Source organism: Xiphias gladius, chromosome 10 (assembly GCF_016859285.1).
Source record: "Xiphias gladius isolate SHS-SW01 ecotype Sanya breed wild chromosome 10, ASM1685928v1, whole genome shotgun sequence".
In the NCBI taxonomy this organism is placed as follows: domain Eukaryota; kingdom Metazoa; phylum Chordata; class Actinopteri; order Istiophoriformes; family Xiphiidae; genus Xiphias; species Xiphias gladius.
The window spans coordinates 22,421,036-22,439,036 of NC_053409.1; the positions used below are offsets into that span (position 1 = coordinate 22,421,036).

The window sequence follows — 18,001 nt, forward strand, 5'->3', positions numbered from 1 at the left end:
CAATTTCCTCAGCTTCACATTACAATGTAGACTCACATCCGGAAATTGGGCTTCAGTATCTCTCAGAAATGTAAATCTCCTCAACAAGACTTGGACAAATATAAAAAACATAAATTAAGAAATTTAGAATATCCATACATACTGCAGTAGACTGCACAAGGACGGGAATAAATACCACTCAGCCACATTAAAACTCGTAACTGGTTTTAATGTTGTGGCTGATTGGTGCAATTCTGCTAGATAAGTCAGAAAATTATTTTTGCAGTGAGAATGGGATAGGCTTAAAGGAATTTGACCTCTGGTGAAATAAAAAATATGAATTTATCATGTACAGTATTTTTTTTTTTTTTTTCTGTGTAATGGTTATACTGTTTCAGGATAAACTTTTATACTTAACTACCATCAACTGTTACAGTAAAGGATTAAAAAAGGATTTAAAAAAAAAAAGATACAAGTGCTACAAGAATAGTAAGACGTAATCATTCACAACACAAACATTATTTTTTTGAATGTGTATCATCTTTAAGTGCTAAAACATCTAGTCCATAAGTCATACAACAGTTCCAAAGAGAATATGCTTAAGAATGCCCCTGTACATTAAAACATTCATCCTAAATACACACAAGAACTGACATTTTAATAATGTTTCAATATAAATTTTATTTGCAAGACATTCGCAAAAAGCCATACAATTTCCTCAGCTTCACATTACAATGTAGACTCACATCCGGAAATTGGGCTTCAGTATCTCTCAGAAATGTAAATATCCTCAACAAGACTTGGACAAATATAAAAAACATAAATTAAGAAATTTAGAATATCCATACATACTGCAGTAGACTGCACAAGGACGGGAATAAATACCACTCAGCCACATTAAAACTCGTAACTGGTTTTAATGTTGTGGCTGATTGGTGCAATTCTGCTAGATAAGTCAGAAAATTATTTTTGCAGTGAGAATGGGATAGGCTTAAAGGAATTTGACCTCTGGTGAAATAAAAAATATGAATTTATCATGTACAGTATTTTTTTTTTTTTTTTTTTTTTTAAACTACCCTGTTCTACTGAATTTAGGTGAAGACGTAAATAAAGCTCTGGCCCAGTCAGTGGACGGTGATTGAGAAAGGATTACATACATATAGACAGTCACGTGTATATTTGAAATTAGGCCCACACCACATCCACAAGGCTCATCAATGAATTCTGTGATTCAGTAACTAAAAAAAAGTTTTCACTTTGGTGACATGAAGCAGACCTAAATTTCTGCTGTTATGTGAAAATCTACAAAATCTTCTTCTTTATAGAGATGAAATAAACATACTTAACTTTGGACTCATGACTACTTATGCTTGAAAATGGGTCTGGAAAAAAATTATATTTTATATAAGGGTTATACATTGTTCCCATTGAGGACCATGCAATCTTTCATTTGTCAGTAAAAGTTTGAAAATAACCAGAACTAGAGTAGCATTTTCACTTGCTTGAGCTGTTCTGTGTAAAGATGACATCTCAGAAGTGATCTGGTCTCGCACTTGTGTCTACAAAATGGACACTTTTGATGTTTATGATAGCATATACTTGGCTTCGAAAGAGTTTCATCACCAACAGGGTCACTACATTCTCCCAGCCCAAAAGACAGTGTTTTCTAGTTAACACCAGCATCCCCCAAAACACAGAGTTAGCACGTTTTCCCCTGAAAACTGTGATATGCTTCATGTATCAATATTCACTAATGCAGCCGTGTTCACATACGGTAACATTGGCAAATATACTGAATTCTGATATCCAAGATTAATCAGTTAGCCAGAAAACAAAGTGTTAGTTATGTGTTAACAGTAAGAAAGGTTTAGCTGCATAAAGTGAGCTCAGGAAATGTTCAATGGCTGGGTAAAAGCGTAAAAACGTTACTCTTTTTTAGTTATCTGGCTAAATGGTTAATCATACCATGCAGTTGCTTGCTCATTTAAAAATTAAACGTGTGTCATCATGTGACCTATTAAATATGTAACGCAGTAAAACACATGCTGAAAACAGCATTTTTTTACATTTAGTTTATGGCACAGCACATCTCTGCAGATAACCTAGAGTTAAAGTGTCAGATGCTGTGTTGACATAAATATAATCTCTTTTTATGCACAATAACTTGGTGTCCCCATTATAAATACCATGTGGTAGCCTACTTCCGGCCTCAGAATATTCTCACCCTGAAAGCTTCCCCGTGACCGGCATCACTGGCAGTCATCCAGGAATTCACAGAACCAGTTACCCTGGTAACGTCCGTTCTATTTCATTCCTTCCTGACTGTGGCAGTAAACAAAGTGCATGACTCATACCTGTAGCGTCATGAGGAACCGATACCCACCTACTGATCAACTTGTAGAAGCCAATGGCAGAAGGGTTGATGCTAGCGTGGACCCAGAGGCCACATTAAGGCAACAGAACTTGGAGAGTGTGCAAGGTACTGTCCAGGGCGCTCCCACACGGATCTTCCCTAGTGACATCCCCCTCATTGCCGTCCAGGATGTGGCCACACCCCTGGTAGAATGACAGATAACATCTAATGGGGCAGATTTACCTGCTACTGCATAAGCCTATTTGGTTGTTTCAGCAAACTAGTTCTATGGCCTGATTAACTTGGCTTTGGGATAAAACCTTTGGTAGGAAAGAGATATCTGGCCACAGTGTCACACACCATATTTGTGGAAGGAGCCCTTGTGCTCTACAAGGTCTCATAAACTGAGGGCTCACGGTCAGTTAGAAGTGGTCAATCTCCATCAATGGCCATATCCAGAGCTGAAGGAGGGTCGGAGATGGATGCCTAACATTCCCATCCAGCTGGAACGGGAGGTCCATCCTCACTTGGAGCTGCCAAGGAACTCTGTCCAACAGACACAGTAGTGTGGAGCACCAAATCCTTGATGGCCATTTGGGGGCCCCTAGGAGGACCCTGTGATCTGACAATCTCACCCTCTGAAGCATGGGCATTATCAGGGGGATCAGAGGGAATGCATAAAAGAAAGCCCTCTGCTAGGTATTGGCAAGAGAATCTATCCCAAGCCGGGCACTGGCCTCTGCCAAGGAAAACCCCAAAGGACAATGAGACGTGCTCTCTGAGGCAAATCTGTCACAGAGTTAGTATTGCCTGGGAGATACATCACCCTCAAGGAGGCCAATCGAGGATAAGCCCATGTCCACAGTCTCTGGGCTTCTCTTGGGGACTCCAGTGACCTGGTCCCCCCTTGATGGTTGATATGAAACACTCATGAGGTGTTGTCTGTTCGAATGAGCTAATGCTTTCCTTTGAGAAAGGGCAAGAAGTGCTTCAGCACCAATTAGACAGTCCAGATTTCTAAGACATTGATGCGCTGCTCTCCCCACTGAGGGCTCCAAACTCCCTGGACTGACCTCTTCTGCCACAATGCCCCCCTACCATGAGGTGAGCCTCAATGAGACTGAGCCAAGAGGTACACCATGCAGCAGAAATGTGCTGTCCCTACACTGGCAGAGAAGAACAAGGCACTTGTGAGCGACTCTGACCTTGACCCACCTGTGTAGACGTGGATTCATGTGGAGGCTGTTGTACCACGTCTGCAGAGGGCGTAGATGCAGCAGCCTAAGGGGTGTGAATGCTGAGGTTGCCGTTAGTATCCCAAGCAGCCTGAGCCACGTCTAGACGGTCAAACTGCCCCCATTTGGAAAGACCATAGTAATCCATGAATCCTCTCCACCCGCTCCACAGTCAGGCATGCCTGCATTGACACTGAATCCTGAGACAAGCCAACAAAGGTCTGCTGTGTCGGAGGGAACGAGCTCATCTCTCGATTTACAGACATGCCCAGTGCCTCAATATGAGCGGGGCGTTGGACGTTGCTTGTTCTGCCTCCTGAAACGAGGGGATGCAAATAAGTCAGTGATCGAGATAAGGGAGTTTCTTTACTCCTGTCAGGCATAGTGATGTTAAGGCTGCCGTCATGCACCTTGTAAAAAGGCGAGGAGCCAGGGACAGGCCAAATGGAAGGACAGCAAACTGGTAGGCAAACTGGAGTGGTGCCCAAAATGTCTGGGTCATGTCATGTAATCCAAGCGAGAACTGCGGTTGGCCACAGAATGCAATCAGAACTTCTAGAAGTTCTATATTTCAATGCAACCAGACAAACAAATGGCCAGCCAGTCTGGCTAATCAAACCTGCTGCCAGCCTGTTCCCCTGAATTGCACTTGTAGCCAGCTAATCCAAGTGAGAACTCTGACAAGGCCACAGGATGCAAATCACAACCTCTGCCAACTTGCTGCCAGCCTGTTTGCCTGAATTGCGCTTGTAACTTACCAAGCTAAGCTAGGAAAACCAGAGGAGAGCTGCTTGTGACTGGAATATCTAGCATTTGGAGGAATCCACTTGCACAACCAACGGCTTAAGACAGTTAGTGTAGCTGGTGAACAAGCCAGCACAAGACAGCAGCAGCCGGCATAAGAGGAGGACACGAACAGTGAGAACATAAAAGAGGCCAAGATGTACATCACACACATGACTTTGTTTATATAAGATCTCGAACTGTGCAGAGCACAAGGAGACATATCCACTTTGTTTACTGCCATTTGAAGTTCGAAAGGAATGAAACAGAACCACATGACCTATTAAGTATTGTATTAATCTAAAACCACAGGACAGGATTTTGATAAATATTCTATTTTTCATGAGAGCATTGTGTAAAATGCCCAGTTTCTGCTTAATTTGGCCAAGTTTGTGACTGTGAAGAAATTTCTTTGAAACAAATAAAACATTTATCGAAGTTCCCTGCTGTGTAATTGCTTCAGTTTCAAACCAGTCCCAGAATGGCAGTCTAGAGATCAACAACAACAGCCAACCCCTCCAACTCAGGGTTGCACAGTACTGCCTTAATAAAACACACTATTCATGCTTCTTTGAGCTTATTAAGGTATTACACAATACCTGTGAAATATAATTAAAAAGTTAAAGTTTCTTGAGAGACCATTTGGCTTTGACCACATTTTTTGGTAATCAGATCACCCAGAATGCATTCATTGCTGCCTCAGTGAAATTCTTTCTTTTGATTCTCACATCATGTTCTCACATTTACTTCTACTCCATTTTGGATCTCTCCATTTTGGTTTTCAGGATTTCCTTGAAAAAAGGGAACACAGATTAATGCATTTACAGTAATATTATGGTGTAGAATTATAGCACAGTAAAGGTCATTAACAAGAGCATTTAAAATAATACAAAAATGTGACTGTAATCAAGGGACTAGCAAGGAAAGGAAAAGCCTTTACCTCTTCCTCATCTAGCATTACAGGGAGAGCTCTGTATGGAGAGAAAAAAGTAGTGAGAGATTAGAGAAGGAGGCAGCCAATGCATTCACACAGACAAACATTTTAAGATACTCTCTATACCTCTTTTGTGATTCCAAAGTGTTGCTATTTGGGTATTAACAGTGTATCTTTCTAGTCTTAAATGTCCTCGATGAGGTGCTATAAGCTACATTAATACACTTAGATAAGATGAGACAACATGACATATTAAAAAGAATTACAGTTTTAAGCCAATACCTTATTCTCACAAGTTCCAGGTAGCATAACACTGTACTGTGAAACCATTACAGGATATTTTCAAGGCAGCCTTGACCTTACAAAGACTGTCCCTGAGAATGTCAGTTCAATGTCTAAAATATAAATGTATTACTTACACATCAGCAACAGTTGTAGGAATGTTCTCCTCAACCCATTTCAGGTCTTCATCCTGACGACAAAAGAGTTTATAAATACGAAATGATTGAATTACGCTTGGAAAAAGCAATAAATGGATAAAAGAAGAGAGATGACATAACATACCTCTTTACTCAATAGTTTCTGAGAGCCATTAGTGTCAGGCTTTGCGCCTCTCATCTTCATTCCCTCTGAAAAAAAAAAAAAAAAAAAAAAAAAGCTGAGATCACATTACAGTCCCTTGTCCAATGACATGATTGTAACATAACTAGGTTACTCAATTTTCCATTTATATATACTATTATATGATTATAAAATGAAATGAATTTTTTCTCCACATGTCTGCAAGAACAGATGTAGATCATGGCCTCAGTAGAACTGGGTTATACAACATTACACCCCAACTGACAACATCGTCTTAAGAGTATCTGAGGTAAATTGTGGGCAGACCTAGATTATTTATAAATTAGTGGATTTGGTTAAAGTCGCAATCTCGAGGATTGTCATTGAAATAATTGTCTGTTAACTCACTATCTATTGCCAAATGAAGTAACACAGTGGTGACTGAGCCTATGGCCCACTGATGAAAGTATTGCAGTATTCATATATTTGCAGAACAGGGTGTTTGTGGTGACATTCCAGGAAAAAATGTGGTATTTATGTTACTGCTAAAGCAAACATTTCCTACTGCTGCAGCTTCAAATTAAAAGTATTTAACTGACGAAACCATTTTAAATTTATTATGAAGTAGTCACAGGAAACGCAATGTGTTTGTCAGTGAGCTTGGCACTTCCTGCTCTTGTTTATCATAACAAGACAACAGTCACTTTCTGCATTTTCTACAGTGGAAATGTTTGAAATATTCCAGGGAGTAATAGAACAACAAGGAGCAGCTACAGTGAGCTCTTAGACGATGACCTGCAGGCGACAGGCTGCACACCTCCAACTTCTCAGCAACTCCTTCTCTGTTCCCTGCCGTTTGAAGATCATGCCATGTGCAGCATAAAACAGATCACGGTTGCTCAAAGAATAATGGAAAAAGGCCAATTTATGCGTGATATCTTTAATAAAAAATAACAATAGTTTGTTTTTCTTCCCCCCTAGAGTTCTGTGACCTGTAGTACTACAGGTGTCACCAAATCAACCAGGACTGAGATCCTCGAGATTGCCACTTTAAATATGGAGAAATAAAGACGGCATCAGAAAAGACTGACTTTAGTGTTCCCACATTTCGTGTTGGTGAGACAAACATGAGGAAAACCATCTCATATTTATCACTGCAGATAGGCTTGTTCGATGGCAAACATTAATAATGACAGACTTTAAACAAATGCCACCAGGGAGGGTGTTAGCTGGTGCAATCAGTTGCTGTGGCGTAAGATTTAGATACTGATTATATATTTATACAATATTTCTCTGGTTGTCAGGGCATTTGAACTGTACTAACACAACAGGCTGTCTCTTCTCTTTGTATTCTAAACATTGTCTAACGCAAGTGTCCTAAATAATAAGCAATGAAAAGCAGGACTAATCCATCTTACCAAAAGCTTCATTCAGCATGGGTTCCTTGGCCTCATCCTCTTCGTCGTCTTCATCAATCAGAGGGGAATGGGAGAACCTAAGAGGAAAGAGAACACAGGCTCAGATCTAGCTGCTAAAGACCATGTTAACCATGCATTTGGACAGAAGGTTTTTGGACTCCAGGGTCACTCCAGCTCCAGATTGACACTGACCTCTGGCTGTTAGCAGATGGCCGCAGCAGCACCATGATGACTAGCAGAATGGTGGAGAACAGGAGACGCCAAAAGGCATCGTCTACCCACAAGTCCCTCCAACCCTGTGGAAAGGATAAAAATAGAAAAGAGTAAATACAGAGATGGATTTTATCAAGTTGGAAGGAAAGTTCATTTTACATCTCTGTATAAACAAGAAACGGAAACCACATGGACAAAACAGCAACACAAAACGACAATAAATCAGTAACAGAAAACAAACTGACCGTCTGGCAGTCTACCAGCTTGAAGACTTTGGTGGTCCAGATAATGAATATGATGGAAGCTGTGGACGCAAAGTAAACACTGGTCTTATTTGGGTGTCTGTACACGGTATGCAAATGCTTAGAAACAGCACATGAAACCTCCCACCAGTGAAACCGGAGTTAGAAATTGAACAAAAGGTTATCCCAGCCAGAGGGATGACAAAAATATAAATGCATTTTAATACACAAGGTGCCTATTAAAACAGTATAGGGCAGATATGTTAAAGGAATAAAGGAATATTTCCCAAAAATTTTGGGAAATACATGCCTATTTCAAGTCATTGTGCTAAGCTAAGATAATCATTGTCTGTCTCCAGCTTCATATCTTTTTATATAACTCTCCACAAGCAAACAAATACGTGTATTTCCCAAAACGTTGAACTATTCCTTTCAGCCACAACTTTTACTACTGCACCTGAAGTATACATACAGTATTTCAACAACAGACACTAAAACATGTATTATTTCATTTCCAGATGCTTACTTTGTTAACTGTTCATATGTAGCAAGTGTTTCTGAACTAACATCTGAACTAATAAGCAATCTTACTTCTTTTCTGATGCTAGAGCAGCTGTAATCATAGACAGTATATGGCTGCAACTCACCAACAACAGAAAAGATGAGAGTGTTGGTGAAGTGCTGATACAAAGACAGCTTCACTACATTTCTGCGGAGCTTCAACAGACGAGTGGTTTGAGACAGACTAATGAAAATGTAGATGCAAATTAAGGAGAACATGCTGTATATACATTCAAATAAGCAGAATTAAAGGCTTATATCTGCAGTGCTTCTGAAAATGCAAATCCTGAGTAGCCCTGAGTAGTCCTTCTGGCTGCTTGAGTAAAGGATATCCACCACATGACACAGGAGTCAATGAGGGAGAGGCTGAGATTAGCCACCAGGGCGACCGTACCATAGAAACCCTGGAGAAAGACGACAAGAGTCAGATTTAATAAATGAGGCTTAAGTAGGCAAAGGAGAGCAGCGTGGGCAGCAGAAACAAAGAGTGTGTGTGAACAAGACTAAGAGAGAAAAGATTTACTTAATCACGAGGGGAGTTACGGTGCTTTTTTTTTTTTTAAACATAAGATAAGCTTGTGTTAAGATCTGGATGTTAAGATTTAAGTCTCTGGCCTTTAGAGATGCCTTCTGACAAAACACATCTGCTCGCCAAACTACATGAGCTCTCCCCATTCTTCTTACCATCTCCCTTATCTTATGTTTGTTTTTATAACTGTGTTTTCATGACTCTTTGAACTTGCTGAAGTGTCTCTGGCTGTGTTTGAAAATCACTCTCAGATCAAATTTGTCATTCCCTATTATCATCACTTGTCTGCCTCCTGGAAACTGAACCCCTGCATAACCTTCTCTCTCTATCGTCTCCTCCACTCAAATCAAATTTATTTATACAGAGTGCCTTGAAAGCTTCGCTAGGCAACATTTTTATGTAAAAATACACCGCCACTACCAGCTTCAATCAGCCTGTGGAGGCTGCAACAAATAATGCTCCATCTGCACTAGTTGAAATGTAGTGGGTTCATTATACCTGCCTGAGTGAGATTCATCTGTGGCCATAGGAAATTAATATGTAAAGCTTAGAAGTAAAGTATAAATGGTGTTCCTAAAAAACAGGGAGAGACTGTGCCTTTAAGAAAAAGCTAGACTCAGTGTTAAGTATTTTTCCTCTCTCATGCATTTAGTATATTTCATCGGGTGGTTCAGTTGGATTAGTGTGTCCTGTGGAGGCTACTGATGCTTCCTAACAAGTTACTTCTTGCTGCAATCTGAAGCTAACAATTATGGTCATATTTCTTTCAGCAATAGCCATTTAATGCATTTGCATTCTATAATAACTTCCCTATTTGGTGGTTTTCATTGTTAGTGTTGGAGACCGGCATTCCCACATGCAATTTAAATTCCCTCCGCACACACACACACACACACGAGGGATTGACAGGTAACAATGCAGCATGTAAATCCAGCATTATTGTTTCTAATTTTGTCTCCTTCATATCAACCTCAGTATTTACTGTTCACTCCTCAGTTACTCCTAATGCAAATCAAAGATTTCGCATTGCTGCGGCCTCACAATAAAAAGGATTCAACTAGCAAAACACGAGGTGGATTATGTTGCACAGTCTCAAAAAAATGCAATGTATGTGTCGCAGAGGTTAGTGCAGAACAGCTATCACTCAGCAAAAAAGGCAGTTTGTGGTACTTTCTGACAACGGCTCAGTTTTAAATATTACATAAGAGTAATGGAAAAAGAAGGAGCAGTCACAGTAAACTGTTAGATGAAGATGAAGCACTTGCTATTATCACGGTGACCTTGGGTGTCATCCAATCAATCGGGACTGAAATTTTGGGATTATAACGTTTATAAGTTAAACTGTGAGGTTAGTAACGTTGTGTGTTTGTGACCAACTAAGAAAATAAATAGAAATGCAAATAAGAGATAAGCAATATGCCAGAGTGTGACATATGACTTTATGATTTGCATACCTCTTAAAAGCATCTGCATATCATTGTTGGTTGAAATACCAGATGAGAGGGGTTATAAAAAGGACATTTAACATAGTAGTAGTAGTTAACTTTTATGTATTGAATTGTGTGACTGTTACTGTGTCCTACATGTGTCCTACATGTTACTCCAAGTTGGTGGAAACAAATATGGAGGATGATAATGGTTTAGCGGTGACCGTGGGACAAGCTGTGCTGTTTGCTAACAGCTGACACTTACACCTGTCACTCTCAGCACACCCTCCACAGAGGAGAAAAGCAGGTAGAGGAGCCCAACAGCTACCAGCCGGTGCACTGTGGTACCCAACCTGGGCCTACACAAGTGGGGAGAAAACACAGGTCAATTTTACTGACAAATAACTGAAATGAGAGCATTAGCAATATTTTAAAAAAAAAAAATACACTTTTTAAAAAAATGCACCTGCTTGGTAAAAAGAATCTTAAAATGCTAAACTTAAAAGTGCAGAGATTGAACTTACTTGACTATGCCATAGCCAAGACTGACAATGAGGACCAGGATTCGGGCTAAAGATCTTTTGAGTGCAGAGAGCAGCTCGGCAAAAATCACAGCACCTTGAACTGTGAGGAGAAAAACACACAAGCAAAATAATGATTATAACAGACTATAGTAAAGAGAGAAACAAAGAAACATCAATGCAAACAAGGAAAAATGTATAAAATCGACCAACCGTAGTCTCCTTTGTAACGGATACTCTGGTACTCTGAGTAAAACACAGCTTTCTCCAGCATGCCGAGGATGATGACAGCGCCGATCCAGAACTGAATCCGAAGCAGATCCCTCCAATAGCAGGCGCACCAGAAGAGCCAGAGAGCCCCGAACAGCACATACACAATGCACATTACCATGAAGAACTGTGGACAGAAGAAAGGGGAGAGTTCAGCTCTGTCTTAAATGAGCCTCATGCCGACCAACATTCGATATTCTCCTGTTTAGTCTGTGAACTTCGAAACTTTACTCAGTATTGACCTTCAAGATAATTTTTTGACCTTGGAAACAGTAGTTTGACAAAAAAAAAAACAACCTCTACCCAAGGTCAAACTTCCATGTTGCTTCTGAAGCTTTCAACCACATACACTCCACAATCACTGAAAAAGACCACAAGCTGTGGTTAAAAGCTTCAGAAACTATAACTAAGTTGGGGTTTTTTTGTTAAATATTCCGTATGTTTCAATTTGACAACTATTATTAAAGGTCTGTGTGCTCCAGATGGTAATGTCATATATTCATACAATTTCTGTTTCAGATTTAGTTCTTTCCATACAATTTGTCTTTGAGACATTTCTTACAGTATAGTTCATAGTACATACCATCATGTGAGGCCAGTCTGCTGGAGAGGAGTAGTCATGTGGTCCCTTCATCTCAACTCTCACTAGGGAAAGAAAACTAAAATAGGTCACTTCTGCTGACACACAGGAGTCCCTTCTTAAAATTCTCAGTAGTTAGATTTTCTGTTTCTTTATGTTTTTTTTAACCAATTTCTCTAGTGAGTAAATATGAAAGATTCTAAAGCTCTTGAAGTGAAATAAAAGGTGTTGTTTCTAACTTGTGAAAGCAAAGTTGAGCTGCTCTGCCCCAATGTCTTCATCTTCAACTCCACGAAACAAGGGTTGCACTTTTACTATGAACAGATAAGGACTGTCCTCCCACGCTTTGGCCACGGCACCGATATCCTGCAAAAAAATGTATGCGAGCTAAATTTTGTGAGCTAGAGTTTTTCAAGTACCTCAGAGTTTGATAAATATCAGACAAGAGCGAAGGTTTCCAAGGGCATGCTTTGACTTGTCCTCTGGAAAAAACACAGATTTAAGGACATTTATGTTAAAAGGTAATAAAAGCAGGTCTTACCGGCTTGTCAGGCCAAATGAGGCTCTGATTTGATGAGTCACTCTAAACACAACAAAGAGAACAGAGTTTTAAGATGGACAACACAAACACATTTTAAAAAAGCTTCTGTGTTAGGTGATTTGGCTGTGTAAAATAAAGTCAAAATAAATTCACACACATGCAGAACACACTGTATTGACCATAATATCTAAGGTTTTTAGATATCATGGTCAATACAGTCAATCCATATTTACTTATATTTTTCTTATAAGTACCGTAAATCAGCTTGATAAGTGACTCACCTTTGGGCTAGTAAGGGGCTGATATGGGATGAAGTCAGCATAATACACCTAGGTGAGAGGATAGAGCAAAGAAATACATATATATGTATATACTGCATGTAGCAAAATAACTGAAATGACTTATGAAGTACATAAGAAATGCATAAGACAAATAGGTTTATGAAGGTACCTGAAATACCCAGACATTAGATAACTGCTGCACTGATAAACACCGAGGTTAAACTCATGTACATAGTGATGATTAATTGTGCAACCCTTTGTTTATATGCTATCCGTTGTAGGACAGCACCTTCGTCTTCGTAGCAAACCTTCGGTAAGAAGAGGGAGGAGCAGTTGTCGAAGTACATGTAGCTCTGACTGTAGAAGCCACTCCAGCCATCTTTCAGCATGTGGTCCATACCAAACATCTTCTTTGCTTTGCTGTCCTGCAGAAAAAAGTGGGGGGAAATTACTTAAACTATGCAGTCAGCTGATTCTCAAGGTTATCATTGTATGTATTGACTGCAGACTTAACAGGCTGAAAAATACATTATGATCCAACAGTGTTTGATGATTAAAAAAGATAAAATGTCATTTGATCACCCATGAACAGGTACATTTAGAAAAAGTAGTTATGTATATTTAAGGTTACATGGAGGGATGGGAGGTATACATTAATTTAGTGTATATAAGGGTTGATTAATGCAAAAGAATGTGTTTTTAATATAAATCTCTAAAATGCTAACTGCATAATGAATATTAAAAACTGCACATGGCAGTAGTTTAAAAAAAAGACCTCAATTATTTTAAATTTTGACTTTATATACCTGCTGTGAGTATAAGCTGCATCCGACAACTACGTTGTGCAATAAAACAAAAACCACACGTGAGGCTGCATGAGGCTGCAAACAACTAAACGTGTGGCGCAGCAATGAACTCAGTAAGTGAAAACCAGACACAGTGTGAAGAAGAGTATGAAGAATGCCTAGAAATACCACCCAACCTTGCGAATACTCTAAATTGAACCAATCACACTACACTGGGTGACTCAGTTACTCGTGGAAACGCATATAAAATACAGCAAAAATTAGACATCAGTTAAACAACAAGAAACCCCTCTGATAAACATGTCTGTCCTGATTGAACAGAGAAGGAAAAAAAAAATGCAAGTCCAAGGTCTGATAACAACTCAAAATAAGAGCCCTGGCTGGTAAATACAGTAAAATAAATACTGAAAGACTACTTGCAAAAATCCCAATGACACATGTGGCTTACTTTGCCGCTCACACAACAGATTTATGGCTTGGCTGCACATCTAAGCGACAATTAGGTTGTCAGTGCACTTTAATGATGACTACCGGGAAATTAATGAGCAGATGTTTGAGAGTTGAAGATTATTGAATGTTTAAGTGAAATACTTGGCTCCAACTTAGATACTGTAAACTGTTTTGCTTTATTCTCTTCTTTTTTGGAGGTTGCGTTTAGGACATCCTCACTACTTGTCATCTGGCAGAAAGTGAGGCACAAAGAAGAAAACAATGTCAGCTGCTCTCATCTAGACACTGGAGTTGATCCTGACATTTCAAAATCCATCTGAATGAAAAAATCCCGACTGGGCTACAGGTGACCTCAATATATCCTTGCTTTTTCACCCTCTGCTTCGAGACCATCAGCGACAAGGTGAAGTACATCAAACCCAAAGCAACTGCTGAGTTTGAGACGCTTCTGGACAAAGTGCCAGCACTGGCACCAAGAAGGAAGTGAAGCCCGAGGCCATGAAAACACTTGAGGAAGGACACAGCAGCTGCTCCTACTGACAGACTGCTGATACTGAATGTGCAGCCAAATCCGATGAACTGGTGAAAACTCAGTGAAATGAAGTTTTTGAAGGTGAAAGTTGGCAAAAAGTGCTTAAAAGCTGTGACACAAACTTGTCTTTCTTGCAGAAAATCCATGGAACAAATACACAGCTCAATTTTATGTATTTTTCAAGTGTAATATGAGAGATGAACAATTAAAATCAATGGTTAGAGACATTCAGATTTCAGAAGTGTCACTGATTTCCATACATTCGAGGCAAAAGCAAACAGTCAGGAGTCGGACATCAAGATACAAAAGTCAGTACTCACTGGTGTGTTAAAGACCTCATTGTAGCAAACAGAGGAGCGCAGGTACCAACTGATGTTGAACGCCAGGTTTCTCTCACATGACGCTGGGTCACCCTGGACTGCAGAGAGTGAAAAGACGACCAGTTTACTCAGAGGGTGAGGCAATGGATTACTGTTGCTGTTACACACCATCACAAGTCATTTCATGAAAGCATTCCAGGAAGTGACTTCTACTATTTCCCTACATCATGTTGCTGCTTTGCATCCTGGTCTATTTTTCTGCTACTGTGGGAGTAGAAATCAGTAACTCTCCCTCCTTTACAGTATTATGGATTTCTCACTGACGGCTGTTAAATGCTGACGCAAACTGTAAGCCTTAGAGAGAAGAGGGAGTCTTTGATTCTGAAGAACTGAAAGCAAATCCTGACATTTGCCATTTTAAGTTTAAATTGAATTCTCTCCTCCCAAACGCTGCTGCAGCTGTGCTGAAAATATAATAATCTAGGCTATGTCTACAGACTTATCAACATGAATAAAAACTACCTCAACCATAAATAAAATTGTCCCAGAAAAAAAAAAATTGTATTGTGTTTTAGGGCAAAATTTCCCTTGTTTTAATTCCTGAAATTTAAGGGTGCTTGTTCTTAAAATCATCCACCAAATCAGCTCAGGTCAGGTAATGTCACGTCATCTTGTAAACTAACGGTAACAGAAGGCGAAACAAGGAAGCATATAGGATTCTATGAAAAGCCCTGTGCAGGGAAAACAAGACTTTTTCCAGCGTGAAACTACAACTCATCTGTGCAGTGCAGGTAAGATGCCTTCCAACATTATGTATCATTTTTTAATACTGACATTTTGTTCCCAGTGTCAATAGGTTCCCTGTGCAGGCTTTCCAGGAAAATCTTCCCTTCAGGTCGCAGGACATTGCGCTTATCCGTCATGTTTGGATTTTGGCCAGTGAGAGCCATAAACACTCAGTGGGCCATTCATTTCAGCACAGCAATGTCACTCCAGCTGACATTTAAATGTTAAACCCAACAGTCTTGGTGCATCCTCTGTGGTGATTCCTGAGCAAGGTAATTACAACAATTGGCATTCTCAAACTGAGACAGTGGAGCTACTGGAGTTACTCCTTTTTATTTTGTTTGTTTTTGTTTTGTTTTTTTTTTTTTTAACCAAAACCACCTTGAAGTGTATTATAACTGGGTCAAAACTAAGGGATATGAAGCCGAACAGGACTGTCAAGGATGTACCTGGGGAAATGGTGTTCTAATTGCCAGCATATATTATGCAATGCCCCAATCCTGTTTTTGGGAAGGGAAAAAACGATGCATGATGGAGGGGTCAGACTACTTACACGTAATGAAGATGGTGGTGTTGGCGTACAGCGTCTTCCGAAACACAGCATCTTCTGTCTGAAAATACAAAGAGACAAATCAGTCGGCTGCTGTTTGGGCTCTTATCTAACATCTCAGTCTCACAGAGATGACCTGTTATAATATCAGCACAGCTTTCTTTTCTTAGTCAGTGATCAGAATACATTTTCCAGCCTCTAAGGTGACAGAATAAGAAAAAAAGATGATACCTGGCTAACGTAACAATATTACTTTGCAAAAGCAATCATAGACCCTTAAACTTAGGACAGTATTAAGGCAAAGACAGATTAAATCCGCCATACAGTTTTAACCCATCCACAAAATACATGCCATACCCATCAAGTTGTGTCACTAGAAAGATGTAGTCATGTGTTTTCAGAGATTTTGATTTACCATCTCTGGTAACTACTTTGTGTTTTGTTTTTTTCCCTGAGCAGCTCTCTCAGCTTCTCCCTGCGCAATGTGCAAACTACAAGGGTTGACCACGAGACCGGTAAATGGATTAACTAGTACTTGTTTAACTAGTAGGAAAATTTTAACCTTCTTACTAAATGACCATGCTGTAAAGTAAACCACATCCTTTTTTTGTAGGTGCAGTGCAACATCAACTACTGGTCACAGCTGCAGACTCTGTGAAATGCAGGTCTTAAGAACAAAAAACAAACAAAACAAAACAAAATGTCTGGGAAAGCCAATGTCTATTCCAGGATAACATCGATGCATTTTGAAGAAAGTGGCTATCTCGTATTAAGCCACATCTGTAGTTCATTCTTATAAACAGTTACCTACGAAACAAGGGCTGATTACACTTGTTAGAGCCACATCGATGCAGCCAGTAGTACAGTCTGAAGTACTGTCCACACAACCTACCCTATTTCCAAACACACACGGAGGCAGGACCTTTGGAAACACTCGCGGTCTGTTTTTCCTGAAAGGATACACAACCCTGTCCCCGATAACACGATAGACAGGTTGTGCTGCACTTTTTTTAAACCACATCACACATAAATAGTCAGCGGCTTTTTCTGGTTAACTGTGCCCTGTCCGTCAAGATTAACTACTATATATTGTTAACAGTAGCCTCTGGTGTTATAAACTAAGGCAATAACCGGTTGAGCTACCGTTATTCTCGACCACAGCACAACACTGACAGAAGAGCCAGGTCCTTGTTGGTTTCCTCTGTAACTCATTTGCCAATTCGTTTTACCCTGCCTCCACTAAAAAGCCCACCGGTAGCATAACAGATTCAGCAGGGCTATGTAGCAGGGGGTAAAACCATAGCTGACGGACAGAATTGTGATTTACGAATTAGGGGCAATGTACGAGAGTACGAGGCTCATCCTGTCAGACCGGCGAAACCGGAACTGTCACAGCATGCGGGGTCCATATCTGTGACAGGTACCTGACAGCGGAATGTAGAGATGCTGTAAGGGGGGGGGGGCTAGTTAGCTAGCCCGGCTAACAGTTGCCGCTACGGTAAATTTAGCACGACAGACAGCGTGATAACCATACAAAAAAAAACGGACGTGTTGAGGGCGTAACACTGACCGAGTTGATCAAGTTCCACACGGAGACCTCTGCCTCTGCCCCGAGGCGGAAAACTGACGCAGAAAGCAGCAGACACAACGAAACCGCATCTGGCATCTCCATTTGCGCGTCCGCTGCAGGTCAGACCCGTATCCGCCTCCAGTTCCGGGGTGCCGCTCGTTCACGTTCACACGATCACCGCTAAAGGGCAGAACATATGTATATACCATAGGTATATTACTTTTAAAATGTTTTCATGTTTTTTTTTGAATGATCATGTTTTATCCATCTTATCACTGATTTGTATGTTAACGTTAGCCAAAGCCACACGTCCATTTTTTATTTAGCTTTATCCTTAAGGGCTACATATGCAATAAAACAGCTCACGTATTTTATAGCCATCGCTGCCAAATTATTATTTTTTTTTCATTTTTTCATCACGTCTGAAGAAAAAGACAGCTAAATACATTTAGGTGAAATTTTGTGGAAAGTCAGGCCCACGCCAGTCTCAAAGGACAGGTGTGGCGGATACGGGGATTTTTTTTTTAAATGACAATGACATTGGATTTGCAAGTTAGGG

At 40.1% G+C, this 18,001-nt stretch overlaps 1 protein-coding gene across 1 annotated transcript; it reads right to left on the reverse strand.

The window, feature by feature from the left end:
• Positions 1-640: 640 nt before the first annotated feature.
• LOC120795518 (transmembrane protein 87A-like) lies at positions 641-17,601 on the reverse strand. The gene is made up of 20 exons (XM_040137472.1): positions 17,443-17,601; positions 15,876-15,933; positions 14,537-14,634; positions 12,737-12,853; positions 12,429-12,476; positions 12,148-12,189; positions 11,846-11,972; positions 11,610-11,671; positions 10,970-11,153; positions 10,760-10,859; positions 10,501-10,594; positions 8,612-8,683; positions 8,366-8,474; positions 7,722-7,780; positions 7,456-7,559; positions 7,264-7,340; positions 5,849-5,913; positions 5,704-5,756; positions 5,291-5,321; positions 641-5,141 (listed from the first exon to the last, which is right to left on the reverse strand). The coding sequence occupies exons 1-20, from the start codon at positions 17,542-17,544 to the stop codon at positions 5,100-5,102; spliced, it is 1,644 nt and encodes a 547-aa protein (XP_039993406.1). The 5' UTR covers positions 17,545-17,601; the 3' UTR covers positions 641-5,099.
• Positions 17,602-18,001: the final 400 nt, after the last annotated feature.